Here is a 24,234-nt window from a genome sequence, read left to right on the forward strand (position 1 = left end):
TCGATGAATGATGAGTGCACTATCAAAGCTAAATGATAAAGTAAGGGAAGGAAGCAAGCAGTAGCTTTTTGAAAATATGGATTATCGAAGAAAAAATGAGGATATGTTCGAATGAACAAAAAGTAAGTGGACCAACGTTTGTTTCTGTTGTCTCTATCAGAGAAATGATCTAGGTGACCTTCAACATTACTATGAAGGACTCTTGACTGTTGTTGATCTTTAGAATGGGACAGGTGCCTTGTAAATCTGTCTTGAAAAGCCTGTGAAGACAGGAATAAAATGATGTCATATAAATTGCCACTCTTACGTTCTTCAGTTTTTGAAAATGTGTTCCTTTTTTTAAAAATCTCTCTCTCCTTCTCCTTCTCTCTCTCTCTCTCTCTCTCTCTCTCTCTTCTCTTTCTCTCTCTCTCTCTCTCTCTCTCTCTCTCTCTCTCTCTCTCTCTCTCTCTCTCTCCTAACAAAATGTTAGAGAGAGAGAGAGAGAGAGAGAGAGAGAGAGAACATACGGTTGTATTTTAGGTCACTGAAATCGTCTGTACAAAAGAGAAGAACATCATTAATAAACGCCAATCCAAAAACATAGGGCGTGTGTTAGTAAATTCAGTAAATTCCTGATTGTACTTTAGCAGACAATGTAGACTAACTGCGTATCTAGTGGTAACATCTCGGTTCATTCCTGATCTGTATTTCTCGTCTAGAGGTTCATCTACGCTGACATCCTATGGTGTACATTTATACCCTTTTCGATCTACCTGATGGGTTGTAAAAATTCAGGTTTAAATTATGTGTGGCTTATGTAGGTCTCAAGGTCACTGCCCTTGATGACCTCACAACCTTGAATTCAATTAGTCATGTTTGGAATGTTCTGGAAAGTTGATTAGTTGTGTAAGGGAGATAATTTTAGAACAGTAATTAGCATGTCAATAAAGTTCTAGATTGTTCTTATATGCCTTTATAAAAGGGACGTGCTCAGCTTCCAGTCAGACTTTTGGGATCGTGTCTCTTGTGTGTTACTACATGTGTTTGGAAAGCCAGCAGTAGTCATTCTCAAGACTTTTCAATACCTTCACTGCCAACGCTGGATTATACTGTGGGCTTTGTGCAGCTTCAAGCCTGCAAGCCAAAGGACTGTTCATTCATCCGACTGACTGTTACAACTCTGAGACTGGAGCTTTGCCGTCCTAGCTGAGATAAGTAGTCTGTACACTTTTAAAGCTTGTACTCTATCCCTGACTTAGCAATTAGTTTTATTTTCGTAATAAATTTGTTTAAACGTTAACTGCTGAGTTCACCCTTTTGTTCGTTTTCTCTGCACGTAACAAATTTGGGGCTCGTCGGGGAGCGAATATTTTGAGCCGTTTGACAACATTTTGACAGCCTTTTCAAAACTACTGTACACTGTGAACTCAGTGAAATCCAATCATGGTGGATTCAAGCCAGACGAATTTATGGATGACCTTGATCAGGACACATTTAATTTCCTCAGAAAAGACACCCTCATAGCACTGGCAAATTTCCTTAAAGTAGATGTCAAAAGATCTATGTGCAAGCGAGAAATACAGTTCAAGATTGCAAAACATTTAGTTAATTCTGGCCATTTTGAGGAGTCTGCCTTAAAAGATTATGAGCCTGAGTCTTCCTTCGAACTCAAAAAATTAGAATAAGAAATACAGGCAGATTTGGAGCTTAAGAAATTGGAATTAGAAAAGGAAAAGTTACAAATGGAAGAAAGACAGAAAGAAAAAGAAAGGCAGGAAAGATTAGAAATGGAAGAAAGACAGAAAGAGAGGGAACTGGAAATGAAAGAAAAAGAATTGCAAATGGAAGAAAGACAGAAAGAAAAAGAATTGCGATTAGAAGAACAGCGATTACAGGTAGAAATAAAAAGTTTAGAGCTTGGACAGTCAGGAAAATTCTTCCCTTCAGACAAGTTTGACATCACTAAGCATTTCAGGTTAGTTCCCCCTTTCCAAGAAAAGGATGTTGATAAATATTTCCTTCATTTTGAGAAATTGCTCAGAGTCGAATTGGCCTAAGGAGTCTTGGTCTATGCTTTTGCAGAGTGCTTTGGTGGGTAAAGCCAGAGAAATTTACATTCAGTTGTCAGTAAAGCAGGCTTCAGATTATGATTCTGTGAAGGAATTAATTCTCAAGGGCTATGAGTTGGTGCCTGAAGCTTACCGTCAGAAATTTAGGGATTGTGAGAAGGTGAAGGATCAAACCTGTTTGATCGTTGGTGTTCTTCTGAAATGGTCAGTCAGAATTATGAAAAATTACGACAACTTGTTTTGATTGAGGAATTTAAAAGGTGCATCCGGAATGACATCCAGACATTTATCAATGAACAAAAGGCAGATACATTGGAGGTTGCTGCACGTTTGGCCGATGATTATTCATTGACCCACAAATCTTCTTTCTCAGCAAACCATCCCAGTCCTTTTCATACAGAAACAATGCAGGTAAATTTAACTCCTCCTTTTCATCCAAGAATTCTCAAAGGAGAGTAGAAAATCAAATGACAACAGTTCACAGAGTTCAAGTAACCTCCCACATCATCAGATCCCAAGTCTCAATCTCCTTCTGACAAACAGTTCGGTACACTTTCTTGTAATTATCGTAAGAAAGACGGCCATTTAATGTCAGAGTGTTCAAATTGAAAAGAAAATGTGAAGGTCAAAGTGGTCAAAGTGGATCTAAGCCAACCGGCTTTATTTCTTCATCAACTCAATTAGAGTCTAAAAATGTGTGCAACACATTTTCTGAGGTTAAACCCCTCTCATCCCCAATTAATGAGGTCAAGGTCAATTCTTCTCAGGATAGCATTATGGGTATTTTCGAACCATTTATTCATGATGGTTTTATATCACTTTTAGTGATTTTTCTTCCGCTACCCCTGTCAAAATTTAAGAGATACCGGGGCTTCCCAGTCTCTTTTGTTGGCAGATACCCTGCCGTTTTCTGAAAAGTCATTTTCAGGTTCTAAAGTTCTTATTAAGGGGGTAGATTGCAATGACTACATTCCTGTTCCTCTCCATAATGTCTATTTGTCTTCGGACTTTGTTTCTGGACCTGTGACTTTAGGTATTAGGCCCTTTTTGCCTTTTGAAGGGATTCACCTTCTTCTTGGAAACGACCTTGCTGGGGACAAGGTCATTACTAATCCACTTGTGACTGATAATCCTAGTTTAGATCAGAATCCAGAGCCAATAGAAGAGGAAATTCCCGGCCTTTTTCCTTCATGTGCTATTACTCGAGCCATGTCAAAGAAAACTTCTGAGAATCAAAATACTCTCAAAAATAATGTCACAGATGTTGACTTAAATGACACCTTTCTCAGTCAGGTGTTTGACACGGATCATTCCGTTATCCCTCGTGGATTTGAAACTTCCAGTAAAACTTCTGCTGACCAAAGTCAGACATTTTCTAGATCAAATCTCATTGCAGAACAACACAAAGACCCAGATATTTTGTCTTTGTTTGACAGGGTAGATGATGAAGGTAAAACTTCAGATAGCTCTGTTTCCTATTATACAAAATCTGGTATTCTCATGCGTAAATGGAGACCTCCAGATGTTTTGGTTGATGACGATTGGGCTATAAAACATCAAATTGTGGTTCCAAAGCCCTATCGTGCTGAAATATTGCGCCTGGCCCATGAAACGCCCTGGGCTGGTCATTTAGGTGTAAGGAAAACTTATCATAAAATTCTCAGTCACTTTTATTGGCCTAATCTCAGGTAGGATGTAACACATTTCTGTAAAACTTGTCACACATGTCAAATGGTAGGAAAGCGGAATCAGACCATTCCAAAGGCCCCTTTACAGCCAATTCCTGCTATTTCAAGAACCATTTAGTAGGATACTAATAGACTGTGTTGGGCCCTACCAAAATCAAGATCAAGAAATGAGTACATGTTGACAATTATGTGTACATCAACTAGGTTCCCAGAAGCCATACCACTGAGAAACATAAAGACAAATTTTCACTTTATTTGGCCTCCACAAATGATGTCCAGTCTGATCAAGGCTCCAACTTTATGTCGGGTATTTTTCAACAAGTAATGGATCAGCTAGGCATTAAACAGTATAGGTCATCCGCCTATCATCCAGAAAGTCAGGGTGCTCTTGAGCGATTTCATCAAACTTTGAAAAACATGATTAGGACCTACTGTTTTGACACAGAGAAGCAGTGGGATGAAGGAATTCATTTTCTGCTCTTTGCTGTTAGAGAGTCAATTCAAGAGTCTCTTGGTTTTAGCCCATTTGAGCTTGTATTTGGACATACAGTCCGTGGCCCACTTAAGCTCGTTAAGAGAAATTCCCATCAGACGATGATGATTGTCTGAATATTTTGCAATATGTGTCAGATTTTCATACGAAACTCTCTAATCATGTCAATTAGACAGAGAAAATCTTGAGTCATCTCAGCAGTCAATGAAAATAAGATATGATAAAAGCACCTCAAAACTGAAGTTTGAACCAGGTCAAAAGGTTCTTGTGCTACTTCCAATTCCTGGCAAACCACTCCATGCTCGTTATTTGGGCCATATCTAATTGATAAGAAATTGAGTGATTTAAATTACATCATAATAACACCTGACAGGCGAAAACAACAACAGCTATATCACATAAATATGCTTAAGCCATATTTGGATAGGGATAATCCTACTAAAACAAAGCCTGTCAGTGCAGTCAGTTCAAACCATTATGAAGATAGTGATACTGAAACTGACTTGAGTGAAAATACTCTAAATTCAAAGCTGGGCTCGGTCAAGCTTCAGAACTCAGAAATCCTGGAGAAGCTGGAGTCTACAAAGTTGGCACACCTCCAGCCAGAACAACAACAACAGCTGAAAGAACCAATCCATGAACATTTGTTCCAAGATATTCCAACGAGGACAAACATCATCTATCACAATGAAGATGTCTGCGACAGTAATCCAGTGGAACAACATCCAGACGGACTGAATCCTGCGAAAGCGGAATATCTCCAGGAGGAAGCCAAGTATTTGCCGAACAATGACTTTATCGAACTCAATAAAATAACCGGACTTTGCCATGCATACTTTATGCCAAGTTCAGTGCCATTTCAAGTTTTCCAATACGAAATTGCAAGAGGATAGTCATGGACGACATCCTGTTTGCTATTTTTCACGCAAATTTAACAAATCCCAGAGAAACTACTCTACAATTGAAAAAGAGTGGTTATCTTTGATATTAGCTTTAGACATTTGATGAGCTTTTTGAGTTTATTCTTCAAATCAGCCAATAGTGGTTTATATTGATCACAACCCTCTTGTTTTTCTGCAGAAATTTAAAGGCAAAAATCAGAGATTGCTAAGATGGAGTTTAATGTTACAGGAGTTTAATCTTGACATTAGACATATCAAAGGCAGAGACAATTTAATTGCAGACTGTCTCTCTCGTATTTAGAGTTTATTGTCGTTCACACTTTTAAGATTACATTTGTAAAAGAAAGATTTTTCTTTGAAAAATTTTCTTTTTTGAAGAGGGGGTGTGTTATGTAGGTCATTTCCCCCACACTCATCATGACCTGAGTTCAATTAGTCTAGAACATTCTCAAGGTCACTGCCCTTAATGACCTCACAACCTTGAATTCAATTAGTCATGTTTGGAATGTTCTGGAAATTTAATTAGTTGTGTAAGAGAGATAATTTTAGAACAGTAATTAGCATGTCAATAAAAGTTCTAGATTGTTCTTATATGCTCTTATGTAAGCACATGTGTATAAAAGGGACGTGCACAGCTTCCAGTCAGACTTTTGGGATCGTGTCTCTTGTGTGTTACTACATGTGTTTGGAAACCCAGCAGTAGTCATTCTCAAGACTTTTCAAGACCTTCACTGCCAACGCTGGATTTATACTGTGGACTTTGTGCAGCTTCAAGCCTGCAAGCCAAGGACTGTCATTCATCTGACAGACTGTTACAACTCCGTCCCAGCTGAGATAAGTAGTCTGTACACTTTTAAGCTTGTACTCTATCCCTGACTTAGCAATTAGTTTTATTTTCGTAAAAATTTTTGTTTAAACGTTAACTGCTGAGTTCACCCTTTTGTTCGTTTTCTCTGCACGAAACAGTGGCTTATAAAATCAAAGATAATTTTTAAAGGCAGCTGCTAATGACAGTTGAAATTTGCTCTCACCAGAATAGAAGAATTGTCCTTATCGTACACAATAAAATGTATATCAGTCAGGGAACTATGTGGATAACGCTTGCTGAAGTTCAGTGCTTCCTCTATCATGACATCGGCCACTCTTTCCCTGGGGTACCCATGCCCGCCAGTACCAATGGCTGGAAACGTGATGGATTTCATACTTTTCTTGCAGGCCATCTTGAAGGAGTCTCTCATTATATGACGCACAATCTATGAGTAAAATTATAGAAAATCACAGTCTTTACCTACAGGGTAGATAGGATCAAAAATCTAACCTCGTTGTGGATGCAAATAGAGAAATATAATAGAAAAAAAAACAAATATGACTATCTTTTTGTTATAGCTATTGAACATGGCGGTCTTGATAAATCTGCTATCAATAAAAGGATTCTGAATGAAATAAATATATTACAAAACAGTCAATTGCTTTGTTGATGATGTTGTTGTCCTTATTTATTTTTCCTGTATATTTATCATTGCACTATGGAACATCCCCTATCTCTGTCATCTTACCTTTTCCGAGCCATTCTCTCCTATAGTCCAGGGACCGCAGAATACATGGTATATCACTTTACATCTCAGATTTCCACCGCCAGTTTCAAGAAGTTGTCCGACACCAGGTGTGCCTCCCTGCCTCATTTTGCGATCGATTTCTCGCTGTATCCCCACACCGCCTTCTCGTGAGATGGCCTGTGACACTCCACCACCACTTTGCAAATCCATGTTCTTCCCAGTGGTGTTAACGATGACGTCCGTCTGGAAACAGATAAGATTATACAGGGGTCGAACGTCAGCAGATTTAAAAGTTATAAAAATATAATGTGCCCAGGGGACAAAAATTCAGAAATGTGTATACTATAATTGTTTTTATCTATCACTTTTGCCAGCTTATTCAAAAGCTCTTGGACTAAGAATTTTTCACCGTCTTAATTTTGTACAAACTGTATTTCCCTCATTGAGTCAACGCAGGGATTGCAGCCAGTTTGAATTTCAAAATGTTTATATCTCAAATTTCCACCCCAGTTTACAGTTTGTTTCTCTTGTACCAAGCTATGCAAGGTGACTCTTCATTTTGTTTTCTTGATTTAGAAAGAGCAGGGTTATAGATTCATATGAGGAACGTTTGATGAAAATGTAAGCGTTTCACTTTCGAGGCGCATATTACCCTAAGACATTTTAAGATAGTATGCTTCTGAAAAAGAAAATATTGAACGTTTGCCAAATGCCTAACATTCTTATCTGGATATTTTCCTTGGATTTGACTCTAATGGTCACTTTTCTACTAGGCTATATGACAAGAGAGATGATTTCAACTTGAACATAGTCAATTTCCCAACCCTCATCAGTAATATTCCACTCTCACCAGCTTATGAGGTATAGGTATACATTTACCAGCTAATTCGATATGCAAGACCATGCAATTCATATGGTGATTTTGTAGAAAGACAAAGCCATCTCTCTTACAAACTGTTAAATCAATGTAGCTCTAGAGAAAGATTTCTTTTTGGTAGGTATCACAAGCTGGTAGATGAATACAATATATCTCTTCGACAAATGATCGCTGATGTCATCAGTGACATCGGGCCTTGGTGTCCACTACCTATTCAACTTACAGATTGATATATTGCGGGTGCTACATGTGAGGCAGGATGCGTTTAATATTTTTGAAACACCTGACATCACTTCCTGGTCTTTCGGCAAAAGGTCTATATATTTTTCTTTCATTACGTTGACTTTCTTGTGTGTACCGGTGATTTACTGTCTGTTTAGTGCAGTCTTGTGGCTCTGTTTATAACTATTACGAATTCAGACCTAGTGTTATCAGATTATGATAGGTATTGGTATGAAAATGACCGCCATCCCTTTCTTAACTGTTACAGTAGAGGGAATTTTTCCTATTTTCAAAAACTACGATGATAAAACATACCAAAGGCTTTAAAGTCAGCCCTTTGCGTTAGCAATCACAAATGAATTGTAAAAAACATGAGAGTCCGAATCTGTCTCGCAGGTGTATTCTTCCATAGGAAAGTTTTTCAAGTTGAGGAGTAAATAGGAACTCTTGGATGAAATGTGATTATTAAGTTAGACACATGAATGTGTCTTCATATTGTAAACGGCCTTGTTAAGCGCTGAGAGCTCAATGGGGAACCAGTTATGGCGATAGATCAAATGCATGAAAACAACTCAACGCATCCAAACAATGAGAAATTACTTTTGAGAACAGCGGCGGGATTGATCCTGATCAAAATTGTTTAAGTTGCTCAGGGTAAGAAACTTCTCTTATTGATTGAATATTGAAACTATACCCTTCAGGAGCAAACTTAATATTTCATTTAGTTACAAAACGTTTATTCATTTGATACCATTGATTGTTCACTCAAACTACATGTACGGCTTTTGGTTGACATTCATCGATTTGCTTGGTGTTGTAACCAAAGTGTTTACGCTATTTGAACTGGCGAAGTTGTATTATGGTTAACCTTAACAGCTGCTAGCATGGTGTAAATTCAAGTTTTTTTGATAATTTGAGGGTAAATTGATATGAAGTATGTAGTACATATTGTACGGATGTAATATCGTTTTTACTCTAATACCTGAAAGCGTTCATAGAGCGCGCCGTAGAGATATGCTGCACGGCTAATAACGCAGGCTTCAAGCACAAAACCAGTTTCGGACGAAAGTGTCATAATAGATATTCAGTGGTAAAATGGTTGCACCAAACTTCAAAGTCAAATCAAATAAAATAAAATAAACGGGTAATAAAGTATACAGATGCTAATTCCTCAGTCAATTATAACCAGGCTGATTAGACATTTTCTTACGATCTGCGTGGTAATACTGCCCTTGACCAATCGAATGACCTTTCCTTCTGCAGTGGCAATTTCGTGTCTATTGAGACTCGAATTGCCATGTTGTGGGTGACTGCTCTTATGTCCAGGCCTGGTTGCACTTCCTCTTCTGTTTTGATTCTGACCTGTTACACAAAGCGACAATACGTTATTGTTAAAGAACTTGGTGTGAGTGTGCCCATTAGAGTTGCAACATCGAAGCCATAAGAGTGAACTAAGTGAAAGGGTTGTGGCCAAGTAATTTTTAGTTTAATTTCATGTGTTATTCGATGAGGCATACCAAACACTGGGTACTGGACTTTTCTTCAGATCAAACTGCTTTCAAAATCATGTGGGCGAAGAGATATTGTTAGGAATATACCTACGACTTCAAAAACAAATATCGTCAGATAATGACAATATTAACCAAAATTCAATCGCATACTCGGTACTACCTAGTAAACAGTTTCGTTGCTCTTGTAACAAGTGTTTATCCACTGCCATATCATTTTATGTTGAATACTTATAAACTTACGAAACGCACCTGGGATGTAGACATTGTCTTTCCCGCAAAACTTCTCCAATGCTTCCTTGAACATATTGCAAACACTGTCACTTATATCAACGAGGAACACATCAAATAGAGTCTCATCCTGATGTTCAAGGTTATACATTCTAACTGCTTCCACTATAACCTCCGTGCATAAGTCTACAGGAAAGCCAAAGATTCCGGAGCTGATTGCTGGAAGAGCGACTGACGTACAATTGCATTTCTCTGCCTCCTGAAGACTCTGTAAGACAGCATCCGCGAGAAGTAGTTTCTTCTGCTCACTCTGGCTTCTAAAGTCTCCATCATTGGTAATGTCCCATCTCGGACCTACTGCATGGATGACACGTTTGCACAGCAAACGCCCTGGCCTCGTTGAGACTGCCTGGCCATCCAATAGACTCCCATTCCTTTTGATGATCCTGTCACTCTCTTCCTGAATCACCTCTCCCCCTGAAAGGAAGTAATGGCTTTGTTAGTTAGCTAGTTACCTCAATAAAACGATGTATAATGATTGTAAGGACGTCTTTCGATTTCCGTTGTTTCTTAGCTGTATTTATCCCCTGCTTTTCTATATTAGTATCTTAATTTAACTGTCTCCATCCCTAAGTCTCCGCACATATGTTTATTGGTGTACCCAAATTCATTTCTTTTATCGCTATGTTTGTTCTATCTTTCTGTCTGTCTCTTTCTCTTTTCCCTTTTTCTTAATTTGTATTTTCGCAGATTATTTTCTCTCTCAAGCCTCCTTAAGATGCAAAGCATTGTTGTCCTGTAACATACCTGCTTCCACGATTGCTTTTGCAAGCCCACCGCCGTGGTCAAGATTGCTATTGGCAGGATTCACAATGGCATCGACCCGCATCTTGGTAATGTCTCCTCTCACGACGACAACCTTGCGCCCCAACCTTGGTTCGACCTGACAGACAGTCGTAAGCCTGGACTGCAATGTTTGAGAAGGCATTGCCTCGTCTGTGAGAACAGTTTGACCATCAGTAGATTGAGTGATCGAAACGGTTATCACACATCTGTGATCTTCCTGAACGTGCCTAATGTATTCTCGGCCCATTTCGTGCTGAATAAGTCTGGCGAGCCCAGGCTGTTCCATGCTACGTCTGTCAAGTTTGATTTCTTCCAAACACTTCGCAATTCTCGCTTCACCGTTGTCAATATTTTCCTTCATTCCATGAATAATCACACCAGTGGCGCCAGTGTCCTTGTGTTTCCCCTTCTCTACGGCAATACCAGTTTCAGCAATATCATCAAGAGTGGCTTTCATATGCTCAAACATGAATTTAATCTTCCCACTGGCCACATCGATGAACCTGTCGATGGTGGTGTTGCTGTCGATGTATCTTTGCAAATCTGAGACAGCTCTATCGACGTTGTCGACAAGTCCGGTGACGTTGACTCTGTCAGGCTGGTTAGCAACATACCCGACCATAACCGCGAACTTCTCTTCCACCTCGTTCACATGACCCTGCCAACCATCTCCATGCAGACATGAACGCGACTCAGGAGGTATGTTTAAGATTTTCTGCTTCAGACTGGAGTTTAACATGTCGGCAGCTGTATCTAGATCAGTTTCTTTTCCTGCAAAAATAGTGATGTCTCCGCCTTTGACGTCATAAACTGCGAGAATTCCATTGTCCTTCAGAATGCATGTAATCAGGCCTAGCGCATTCTCTGAACCTATAAACTCGGCTAGCGGGGATGATTTCAGTATTCTGAATTTCAAATCAGCAAGGAACTTGTACATCAAAGCTGTGACCTGTTTTGTGTCTGCCCATTCGCCATCGATTTTCACTTTCTTTTTTTTGTGATCAATGATGACTTTGACATTGGCGAACTCCCTCTGCGCCAAGTTGGGAAACCCTAAGATGTTCAGTTGCTTGACCTGCAGCGATGACAATGTCAATTCTTCGCTCGTCTGTGTCCTCTCTTTTCCCACCAACAGTTCAAGTTCCTGAATAAAAGTCTCCGTCTCTTTCTTTATCTCACTCACTTGATTAGCCTTTCCAAAGAGAACCATTTCAGAAGAGGCTGGTCGCTGTGTAACTTTGACGCCATGGCCAACTGCAGTTGCAGTAGTTTGCTGAAGTACCTTTTCGAACATTGCCTTTGACACTTTAATTTCAACACTTCTGAACTCATTATGATATGTGTTGAAGGCATTCACTGCTGCCGTCTCCCATAACTTTGCTTTGTTGGTAGCCAAGCTTTTTATTGGGTGGAGCTGAGCTTTATCCCTTCGATTGAACGGCCATTTTATCTCTGAGTTGACGTCTTGAAGTTTCTGTATGAAAACTCGCTTAAGTGGCTCATTCTCCATGATGTATTCCATGATCGTTGGACTTACGTCAACAATAATCGCAGTTTCCGCTTCTTCGGCATCAGTGACATGAGAATCTGCTGAAACCCGTCCAAGAACGTCGTAGAAAGGTTCAACATTGACCTTTTGTCCCTTTAGGCTATGCTTTTTACCTAACACCCTATTCGCATCTGCAGGAGACGAAAAAATAGCGAGACTAAACTGTAAGCTGAAAATTACATTATCTTTATATGGCAGGATTATCGAATATATATGCTACAAACATTTTTGTATCAAGATAGTGAACAAATATTTATATGACAAGTCACCCAAAAATATTTGACTGAAGTGAAAATTGAGCTATTCGATTTAATAAAAATTTCCTTTACTAGCAAGAAACACAAAACAAAATAAAACAAGCATACAAAACAAACCACCAAAAACGGAAGCTAGTCGAGTAACCTTTATCTGCCAAGCACACAGTAACTGTATTCATCGTAATGGTATATTGTAAAGAAAAAACGTGCTTCCTAATGACAGTCACTCACTCACCCGTATAGTTTCTAAAGTACACCAAGGCATGGGCATTCTCCTCATCAAGAACGACACGTTCTACCTGATCTTCGGATGCACCGCTCCGTTTATTTTCAAAGTACAATGTCAGAAGTGTCTCGGTCGTACCTTCCCTTAGGTTGCTCACAATCACGCATTTTGGTTGATGGACAGTCTCACATGTTAGCTTGCCATTCAGAAATGTTTTTTGATCAATGGTCTGCTTCAGTTTTTCGAAGTCTAGAATCGGCAAATGATAGATGTTGTAACGGGGTTGTCTGTAGCAAAATTATTGTTGTCGCAAACAAATTATTCAAATTTAATCAGTAGAAATATGCTTAAAATGGAATTGTTGTCCCATGTTTCTGTAGAAAATTAAAATTTCATACTTCTGTCTCGTAAGTCCTGAAATTGTCAAAATCTCGAGCTCTACCGTCGCTTGGTGTGGTTTATAATCAACGACTTCCTTAAGACTTTGTTCACGAAGAAAGAATCCTCTATGTGGAGCTTTGTCTCTGAGTGAACAAGTCACCTTAATTTTAGTTCAAAAGTAAGACTCATTTTGAGTTTACCCCCGAGAACTAGTCATCTGTTAAGCAAAATATCTTAGAAAACGGCTTAATCTGACTTAAGAATTCAAGAACCTACCTCGAATTTCTGTCACGTAAGTCACCATTACTTTATCGTATCCTTCCGCGTATTTTAAAATTGGGTCTTGTTTGCCAGTGCAATTCTCTAGGTACAGTTTCAGCTCATACTCAGCCTCAGTTGTGCCGGGTGGCAATCCAATTAGAAGAAATCTGGTCTTATCGATTGGAGCTATCTGGGATGGCATTACCTTTCTCACAGATAATATGGCGCCCCCAACTTTGTGGTCCCGCCTATCGAGGACCCTATTGGCATCTGTATGCAGCAAGAGGGAAGAAATAGAAAACTTAGCAACTTCATAAGTTTAAGTTCAGTTACTGGAAAAAACATCATACATATCAGTATATTGATCATTATCACATACATAGACCCAGTTATCCCTATAGTATGTCGTCACACTATAGGTATATGACTACGATGAATCCATATTCCACATGTGGTGGATATGGGACCCGGACTACTTTTAAAACATAAACAAAAAATCAGCTGTTCAGAAATTATTTTCAAATTTCTGAAATGCAAAAGTGGGAGGGTAATGAAGCACAAGGAAATATAGAGTATTAAAATATATGTGTAGAATACAAAATACCGTCGATACTAGAATGTTTATGAATTTGTGTTTCTTCGTCTTTGATTTGCGATTGAAACGTTTGATTTCTACACCACTGATATTTAATACGCTATGTTACCGGCATTTTGTGTTGTCTACCTCGTCAAAAGAGCCTCTGTCGATGTCCATCAAAAAACATGATTAGCATAGCCGATAACCCAAGACACGTACCAATCATCCCTGCAGCAGTAAGAATGTTTACTGAAGCAACATTGACGGGTTTCAAGTTCAACATCACGATCAATGCTGCCGTGGTAGTCAACGAATCGAGCCCCCGGGTCGAGCCGAGGAAGCGAAGGGCGTTCATCATTTCTGACAGCAATGACGTGACGATACTCCGGACTCATCAGAAGAAACGCTTTTGTACTTTTCAAGAGCGACGAGTTCACGAGGTTATCAGTGCACTTAAAGGTGCAAGCTATTGATTTGTCTATGCATGTTTAGTGTGCAGTGTGCACCACGTTGTATTGTACCGTGTTGTTTAACTTCCGTCGTCTCCGCGTCTGAGCTCAGAAAGACTCGTTGCTCGTAGTCTTATCGATTGAGTCAGTGCCGAACACTGTTCTTCATTATATTTAAACAAGATCATTTTATTCGAAAAATATTAAACATACAATTGATGATTTTGTAACACATAATAATTGGTAATTTTAAAAATTTCATACAAACTTTGCAAAGTATAATTCTTTGAATGGTGTTCGAATATTGACAAAAATAACCCATTCCCTGTAGCCGTATACCGCGGCTGAGAGTCGCGACGTCCCGCACCTAGCGCTTGCACGTCCAATAATTTTATGAATGAATTTTCATTCAAATTGATGTTATAGTAAATACCAGATAAATACCTTGTATTAAAAATCCATAGTCTTTCCTATTTCTGCTTAATTCGCACAGAAAAAGCCCTACTAAAGATGCTCATTATCCATAGGAGCAGCTTCGGCGTGCTCGAAGTTAACCTCGACATGTACAGCTAGCTGAACGCAGTCAAGTCAGCTGTGACCCAGTGACGACCGCATAACACAAGCGTATGAACTCTTGTAAAATACTCCCTCTCCTTATTTCGCAGTAATTATCATTCCTGAAAGGTTTATTCACGGAAAACTGGGTCTATGCATGTGATAAATATATAATCCCCCCGTATTTCGAACTCGTGTGTCTGCGTCGCGGACTCGTAATTCCCCGTGTAGCGGCCGTATCCCCCCCTCGCCTACGGCTCGGAGGGATACGGCCGCTACACGGGGAATCACGAGTCCGCGACGCAGCCACACTCGTTCGGAATACGGGGGGATTATATATAAATAGACCGATGATATCTCTATTACTTTGATGATGTAAAGAAGAGTCACTTGATGAGCCCGACGTAAACTTTCTCAGCATTTCATGCACTAAATACAACACCGTTTCCGTGTAGCATATTGACATTTTAGAGAAGGATCAAATTTCGATGCCAGTGGCACGCTTTTTAATCTCTGAATGGATTTACCAATGAAACAAGCTTTCAACATTTCCTGCAATGGGTACTGTAATAAAAGTCGTCATCTTACAATACCTATTACTTTGCTGGATCAATATTAAATCAATGTCACTCGTTTACATCTGTCAATGCAGAAGACTGCGTTCGACTGAATTTTCTGATAGACGTAACGATTCTCAAAGGTATTGAATATTGAAGTTTACCGCCTAAAGTCACACACAGATACCTCGTCGGCGATTGAATTGAATCAGTGGAGCAACAAGGTATTCCTGGCTCGCTTAAATTATGATATACTCACGTCGTTGATGTTTAAAGGTAATGTGCAGACGGCCAACCATCATTTTGGCATCCAGTATTTTACCTCCACCGGAACTCTCCTTGCTGGAGAAGTAGAGTTTTAAGTACTCCAGGTCCGTCTGTGCGTCGAATCCTGTGACTTCAATGGTGGTTTGATCAGGAATCTCCCCGCCAGCAGTTGTCTCGGTTCCTGTGTTGATATTTAAATGAATGATGGGTAATCGCCATCGAATGAATTGTAAAAATTGACAGTGTCAATACATATCGTTGGTATTAGGCTAAGCTTATGGGGCTGGAATAAGACGTGTGAGGAAAACCCCTCAAGGTAGAATGTGCCTTGAGGAAAGGTATTCGGACTCACAATTTCACAATACTGTTCTGATCTTTGTAAGTGCTGATTTGAAGCTCGTGAAGTAAATAAATTTTCAGAGTCTTATTTGTTCAAAAATCGAAAATACATTTTAGCCCGCAAAGTTAACAGGGGGACAGCAGCAATTTTTAATTTCAAATATCGATAACTTTAGGGCCACTTGTGTTCCTGGTACCCAATTGTGCGTTGCGACCCCTGATTTTAATTCTTGAATTTTTAGTTGGGCCAATTTTTGGCAAGAGTTCAAATCTTTGAATTAGAGGAATGTGTCACCTCGAGTGATCAGAAAATTTTCAGTGTCTGATTTTGAGAATCGGGAAGGCACGCCGTGAACGTATGTTGGGCGTTGCTTATTTCTGTAAACGACACGTTCAAGTTTACCCTCTCCGAGTTGACCTCAGCATTTCAGTTTTACCTCATACTAAACTTCACAGCTAAATATTGTCATGGAATTTCCCCGCCAATACGGACACTCCCTATTCCGACTCACCATACAGAGAAACCAAAGGTCAGTCGGCTATAGTCGATGACCGTTGGACTTTTCTCTCCCTTGCTCGACCCTTGAACTAAAGGCCGAGTCAATGAAGTCTCTGTTCACCAGCAATCATCGCGCGTACGAATCTCAGGTTACCAGAGCTCAATCACCTGAGCGAAGTTCACAATGAGTTACAAGTACTGCCAGCCACATATCCATTCAGGCGCTCTTGTCCTCGGAGAATGCTTGTCACGTGCATCTGTCTTTATATTAATAAGATTTCGTTTTACAAAAGTCCCCCATTCTCATTATTTGCCGTCCTCAAATGATTTCTTTGACTGAAATTGAATCCCACCAACAGGGCAAAAACCTTGCATATAAGCAAGCGCCCAAGGTTGAAGTACAACTAAAATGTCAGTCAGGTAATATCCAAACAATAAAGAAGTACGTCTGTTGTTGAACGTTAGTCAGTCTATAGTGTATGTAATGTGAAGGTGGTAGCTATCTGTGTAAGAAATTGATAGGCTATTATCTCCAGACAAAATAGAAGTGGAAATATTGGCCTCAGCTTAGAGCTATGGTTCAATTTGTCATCTTGAACGGTGCCTGCATCACTGTCTATTTCTACAGTAGTTTCAAATTGAGACTCAATGATGCCATTTCCGCTACCCTTGATCTCCACACCAGCACTTTCATCTGGTTTACCACTTTGTTGTCTTTGATCTAGGGTAACAACATCACTTTTTCCAGCCAAACATTCAACGGTTTCCAAGCATACCTCTTTAGTTTCTCAAAATAGACCACCGCAGAATGGAGAGTTCTGGACTCTGCATACCACATCCGAAATCCTATGTTTCATCAGATATGGACCCTCGTATATCATTTGTAATCTCAGGAGTATACCCTTTCGCTCATATGTAAGCCATACAAAGTCCAACTTTGAAAGCTTTCTTATCAATATTACACTTATAATTCAACTTTTGTTCCCATGCTGTGACATCAAGTCTTCATAGGCATGCTCGTGTGTCTCTTGAAATCTATTTCGTAAATTAATCGAAAACTGTACGGAAATCCCTTCTTACAGTAGAATAACTCATCCGCTTTCATCACATTGTCCCCAACATAAGTATACTTGGCGATACACCTGAGATCCTATGTATGCACCAGAGGATTGATTACAGAGTTCTATTTCAACTTGTTCTATTTTGTGGGGAAGTGTAAGTCTCATGTGTTCTTAACAAAATGTATACCTCCTCTAGCGCATTTGATTGACATAATTTTCTGACCCACATCACTATAAGACTCAAGCAAAGAACCAAAACATCTGATGAAACTATCCACTAAGTTTTTGCGACAGTATAGGCCTCCTTGTCATGGACATTGTTAGCCTCTACCAATTTGGTAAATGATCATCCAACAACTACAATCTCTTATTTCCGTTCCTGGACTCTGAGAATGGGCCCACCACCATGCTATATGTTCCATATGAGCCCTTACCATGTAGATCTGTGACGCTGCAATCTACATACACGTGAGAACTTGTTAAGAGCACCAACATCAACACACAGTCACACCAAAAATAGCACCTTTACCTAACTCTTGCTAAATTTCAGATCATAACAGAGTTATGCCAACGTTTTTAATTATGGATCTCTCTCCTTTGGCAGTCCATCGTCAAGCTTTCCCTTCCGAAGTTACACACACTTGTACAGAATGCCATTGCACATGCCCGACTGCACATATGACGCCTAGCATGTCTTCACTACTGGTGATATTGATGAAACTCCCCCGCCCACCTAAAAGAGGAGTGGTCAATGGCTGTGTTAAGGTAAATCATAATGACAGTTATTTTGTAATCAGTTCTCCTCCTTGGACCAGCAGTACACAAGCGACAATATGTTTGACTATTCAAAGGCACATCGACGTGTAACGATTGTTTAAATCAAAGGATTAAACCAATATTGAAAACAAGTCTATTTTATCAGAGTGCTATAGGAATATCAATATAAAAAAGAAAAACACACGTCCCAGCATAGATCCCAGTATGGCTCTTTATGCAAACCATACAATTAGCATTGTAACCTTCCAAAAATAATAATCACAATTATGCCTATCTACCGGTATAATCAAATAGCACTAGGTAAAAATTCGTAATACATAGTACTGCTGTAAACATAGGCAGAAAACAGCACACAATAGACAGTAAAGCACTGGTACACACAACAAAGTCAATTTCATAAAAAAGATATATGGACCTCTGGTAAAGAAGTAATGTTAGGTGTTTCGAAAATAGTAATCTTATCTGCCCGTCCCTTTTTGATGATTACACTGACGTACAAAGTTGAGAAATGTTTACAAGCGAACATCAACGTACCTTCGTCGTCGTTCTGGTCTAAACGAAATGCCCCTTTATTTCTCTTGCTAGATGGACGCGACTGGGGTCTTCGATGTGTATATTTCTTTCCGTAGGAGAGCGCATGCCGCGAGTCGTGACTTCGTCGACGTCCATCGCGCTTGTCTGTAGTCTCACTGTGCGACAGATGGCTGTACTCAGAAATGGTCGACATTGTGTCAGTCGTGTAACTTTCTGTCCCGTGAATCGTCGAAAAGGACCCATACGACGTGTCCATCGAGGTATCAGTATGGTCAGACATGGATTCGTCTTCTTGACTGATTGAGTAAGTACCCTGGAAAGTGTGTTGTTGAGATAACCGCATAAAGGCATTGAATCGTCGTAAATAAAGTTTTAATGTACAGATATGTTGAGAATGACATTCCGACGGATACTTGAAGATTGCGATAAAATTCTCCCTTCACCAGTTGATTGAAGTTCACTGTAAGTTGCATGAAGATACAGCGTAAACTGTATCTCATCTATGCTCTAAAGATGAGTGATTTAATTTAAACGCCTTCAAAATAATAGGTTTAACCCTTTGAGTACTGTAATTTTTACCACCAAATTTTAATGCAACATTTTTCCAATTTGTCTTTATTTTTCTGTAAATTTTGGGATAATTTTACACCAAATGGTCATCACATTTCATTGGCTACTGTTGTTTATGAAAGTGTTGGCAAATTTCTATAAAAAAAAAATGACTAGGGTATGTTTTATTAAGATAACAACAATTGACATCGGCGCTCAAAGGATAAAGTCTGCGATTCTGCTGACATCATGGACAAATGAATCGTTTTTCCTGATGCATATTAAAGCAATTTAATTGGCTGTCTTTGCTTCTATAAATGTGATGACGCTTGCTATAAGAGGCACAAAGTTCTCCATTATAGCTCATCAAAATGTAAACAGGCGAAAAATAGGGTTTAAAGAGTTTATTCCTTGCTAAAAAATCTGCCTTGAGGTTGTCAACATAAAAAAGGTGATTGTCCTACCCCATGCAAACAATTTTCACGACAAGAGACGTACGGGAATGCATTTTCTCTCGCTAGAGCAATAACATAACTGCAACATTCCATTAAATTTGTAGATGACTGGGAAACTTTGCTGTTATAATCCGGATAATCCGTATTGTTAGGTTGAACTTTAGCCTCCGGTCGAAGCTTTATCAGTGAACTAAATCATATTATCAGAATGTTCCATCCTGTAAGTGTTTATCTAGTGTCGATCCCAAATAGCATCTGTGCCAAATAGTGTATCTCACTCTAACTGTCGCTAATTATCTTTTAGTAAATTCAAGGCACAAAGGCGGTCACATTTCCTTGACCTATCTTTGGCAACCCACCAATTAAAAACACAGTGTGAAGTTTGTATGACAATCACATTAATATAGTATCCCTTACCCGATCGATTGCTGTGTCACTGTGACACGACAGTTCGTCATGCTTCGTGGACCCCTGTTCAGCACCTTGGGGGCAAATTTCCAGCAGTAGCCTTATTTTCTCGTCCTTGATTGATATCTCATAGACCCTGCTGTCCAGTGGTAATGCTGACTGAATGACGTCTGTGAAATAAATATTTCAAATTTCTAGGTATGAAACGTGCATTAAACATTGTAACTTGAAAAGTCTTTATCTGCTTTGCAACCTCAAATCGATATGACGAGTGATGCACTTTCTCCTTTCTGTACATCATTTTTATCCTCATCCACACGATAAGTATTCTACATTTATTTTCATTCTATTTTCCTTAATTCGATTATTACCTCGATGAAAAAGTTGCCCGTTTGACGCAAGATTATGTCAATTGAATTCAGATAAATTGATCACGTGAATAACGAATATCAATTTGCGCTATTAGCAACAGTATCGCCCGTAGAACCTTATATTTTGTTAAGCACGAATTTGGAAACACAGAACTCTGAAAGTAAAATCAGCTGACAATCCAAAATAGAAATCTAAATTTTGTCTTTATTTAGAAAACGTTAACAAAAACAGGACTAGACGATAAGATTGACACGAAAGGCTTACATATGCACCTACTTGCATCACTGATACGTTGGCAGTGAAAGAACAGACTTATGCAAGTAACATTTTATGGCCATTTAATGCTCATGATTATGAACTAACATTCTACATTATCATGACCTCACAGGTTATGTCTGTTAAAACTAAACTTTGTACACGTATATATAGGTAAAATAATCCTTTAAAAGCGGGAAAGGGGCCAATGATGTTTGGACGAATAGAGTAATTGATGAAAATATATGCCTCGTATTCATTCTTATCAACATGAATGTTATCAAATTTAAGGGAGTGAATTATATCTCTATGCACTAAAGCCCGAACTATGGTCGATGACAAGTAGTTCTCTGTACCAGAATTGTGACGAGTCAACTCTGTTGGATGGCAATTAAACGCACAAACTTGTCTCGTGTTGCGATATAACAACGCCATCAAATAAGATAATTTATAATAAAGGAACTATTGAACAACTGAGGACCTTAGACTTTGGGGGCAGCAAAAAAGCCCAATCTTCCTACCTTGTAGTGAAAAAGAATGCAATAAAAAGAACAAACTATTTTGGCCAAACTGTTAGCACAAATGTATCCATAATTGCCACAACTGCTGCTCAAATCATCTTACAAATTTCCACATTTTCTAGACTCTTTGCGTACAGTATTCATATTTCACTTACCTATTGAACCATCGAATTCCACCAGAAACACCCGTGGGTAAGTTGTCTCGTCAGACGGAATGAAGGGCCTCACAGATTCGATCTCCACTTTTGTGTTTTTCAGTCGATTTTGTAAGAAGAGCTCGATCTTCGTAATCGCTATATCGTCGTCAATATGGCCTGGTATACCTCGGACTAGGTAGGCCGTCTTTGGAGAAGCCATGGCAACAGATGAACTATTCTATCAACTGTATTTTTACCGTTTTCCCTGGCTGTACACTCAAAGTACGGTACCAACCTTGACTCATAAGACAAGACTGATGCAATGCCTATTTCAGTCTAGAGAAATTCCTGAATCGCGAGTAATACATGATGACTGCATGGTAGGCTGCAAAGAGGGCGCTCGCCGCCAAGGAATTTGATGAACAGAGCTTGTGCTCCGATCAAGATGTTACATGTGTCGGAGCATGTCATGTTCATGTGACCACTAATGTATCCATTGTTTGTTGGGATTAAATATTAACAACGATGCCCTCACAGCTATTAATAGATTAAAAACAGGTATGTTACAGTCTTATGTTATCTTTGCTGACACAGAAGGGTTACATACATGTGAAGTCTGTTAAACTATTACCAATATTCAACAGTAAGTGACCTAACCCACAATTCTCCATAATCCGTAAACATGGAGGTCATTCAATGAACTGAAGCAAATTTCGTCTGTAAACAAAATAGCTTGGTCCAGATGTTTCAAAATTCTTGATGATCATAACTTTCTTATTTCCACCTATGAATGTTGAGGAGATCAAGCCCTTTTCCACAGAGGAGACAGCAATTTTGCAAGTTTTTCAACAAAATTAATATTTCTAATAGCCATACACAATATTTTCAAGCAAACAAAGGGAATAAGTTGCATCTGTGTTGGCAAAAAAAGGTATCGATTTTTTAATGTTCATGATAAGGGAAATTTGCATGTCTGACAGATAGTATGATGAGACTATCTCAGTTGCTGATAAGCTTGACAACTGTACAATTTTAGCGCCTACAAATATCTGCTTGTTCTTAAAGTAACTTTTGAATTCTAAACATAATCAATAATTTTTGAACATATTTTAGTACATAATCTTGAAATTAAATTCTGAGATTCAAATCGCAAATTGGTAAAATTGAATTAACATAATGTCTGAGTACACAAATCGAGGGGAATTGTGGAGTCTCACTTACTGTGTATTAGTGCCGGAGCCAATGACCTATTTGTTCGGACGACATATGCTGGCTGTTATACAGCGAAATAAAACATAAGGCAAATGAAAGCGAAAAATCAAAACAGAAACGATAGTTTTGCCATATGTCAATATAAACAGAACTTCCACCGCAATACGTCTACTGTAACAATACACAGTGATTTTGCTTCACACTAGCTGGACATTCATTCACCCTTCGACGAAAGTACGCATGCCACAGACGGTGCGACCTCCTCGTGAAAGTCGTTGGCTGTTTCTCATACTATAATCAGGCTCATAGCGAAGCAACAAACGAGCTTCAATGTATTGATTATTCATCAGGTGTCTGATTTCAGTCGATTAAGACTAATTCGACTATCTATCTAATAGATCTATCTATCTATCTATCTATCTATCTATCTATCTATCTAATTATCTATCTATCTATCTATCTATATATCTATCTATCTATGTCTCTCTATCTATCTATCTATCCATCCATCCATCCCTCCCTCCCTCCTCCCTCCCTCTCTCCCCCTCCCTCCCTCCATTCAACCATCCATCCATCAATCCATCATCCATCTATCTATTTTTCTACATATCCTACTCGCGAACGATCTGTCGCTATCGATACCGTATATTCTAACAATAAAAGGTGATGCGATAAATTTAGACATGAAAGACATGGAAGATGAAATTTTGGGTCGATAGACTTGATCAATTGCCGATAGTAGAACAAGGTGCCAGGGCTCTACAAATCATTGTCTGCAAGCGCGATAAACAAATTTTCGGTTTTGACGATTACACAGACTATACCTACACTCTACTATATCACGTTTACCATCTAATGTATTTAAGAGTGAAATTATTGGTTCTTATGCGTTGGGCCTTTGCCACCGTGCGCTTATATCAATGTTCGGCGTGCCATAAATCCAGGATTTCTCGTTGTAAAGAAGCAAACGAGAACATGGACAGGGATCTTTAGATCCAGAAATATTTGTTAATATTGCATTCAGAACATGATTTTTCATGTAATAAACGCCTTTCGTTTTCCTCAGCTAAAAAACAAGCCTCAGAAATCTGTAACCTCTTAGTGTCCGAGCGAGCCAAATGAAAATAAAGTATAAAAAAACAAGCTAGACTTGACAATCTTTGTGTGATCATGGACCCTCAGCGAAACCTAGCTCCCTTGCATGGTCGACCTAGTCGACAATAATTACTTACTAGAGGCGCCACAATTTTAGGAATGTCGTTCGTTTGACTGGGAGGTATTAACGGATAAGACACAATGCATCAGCATCTATATTGAGACATGGGTATTCGGAAAGTAGACTGCTAAGATCTTTCAAAAAGTTCTAGGACAGATATAGGGATGTTGTAGACAAATATAAGACTTCTGTCACTCAAGGGATAATGGATAGCATAACATTAAATTGCAGTCTCAGACCAATCCTCGTGGCACGCATGGATGTGGCAGGCTAGCAGTGTACGCTTACCATCACACATGCTACAATCACTCACTGATAGTTAATCAGGATTGTCCGGCTTTATGTTGTACACAAAAATGTCTCACGGACCTATCATGTTTCTTATTTAAACAAATATCGGTATAATAATGGTTCTATGTTGCATTCATTTACTTTATACCTTGCAT

General features: G+C 39.0%; 1 protein-coding gene across 1 annotated transcript in view; it reads right to left on the reverse strand.

The window, feature by feature from the left end:
• The window catches only part of LOC139129306 (protein mono-ADP-ribosyltransferase PARP14-like), a 22,207-nt gene extending 627 nt beyond the window's left edge, over positions 1-21,580 (reverse strand). Inside the window, exons 1-12 of the mRNA XM_070694942.1 lie at positions 21,379-21,580; positions 20,085-20,245; positions 18,664-18,976; positions 15,509-15,634; positions 13,064-13,318; positions 12,416-12,655; positions 10,336-12,054; positions 9,550-10,005; positions 9,000-9,151; positions 6,691-6,933; positions 6,166-6,387; positions 137-260 (exon numbers count right to left, since the gene is read on the reverse strand). Coding sequence (XP_070551043.1) covers positions 137-260; positions 6,166-6,387; positions 6,691-6,933; positions 9,000-9,151; positions 9,550-10,005; positions 10,336-12,054; positions 12,416-12,655; positions 13,064-13,318; positions 15,509-15,634; positions 18,664-18,976; positions 20,085-20,245; positions 21,379-21,580 — 4,213 coding nt within the window. The remainder of the gene's footprint in view (positions 1-136; positions 261-6,165; positions 6,388-6,690; positions 6,934-8,999; positions 9,152-9,549; positions 10,006-10,335; positions 12,055-12,415; positions 12,656-13,063; positions 13,319-15,508; positions 15,635-18,663; positions 18,977-20,084; positions 20,246-21,378) is intronic.
• Positions 21,581-24,234: the final 2,654 nt, after the last annotated feature.

Source organism: Ptychodera flava, chromosome 3 (genome assembly GCF_041260155.1).
Source record: "Ptychodera flava strain L36383 chromosome 3, AS_Pfla_20210202, whole genome shotgun sequence".
NCBI classification, from domain to species: Eukaryota; Metazoa; Hemichordata; class Enteropneusta; family Ptychoderidae; genus Ptychodera; species Ptychodera flava.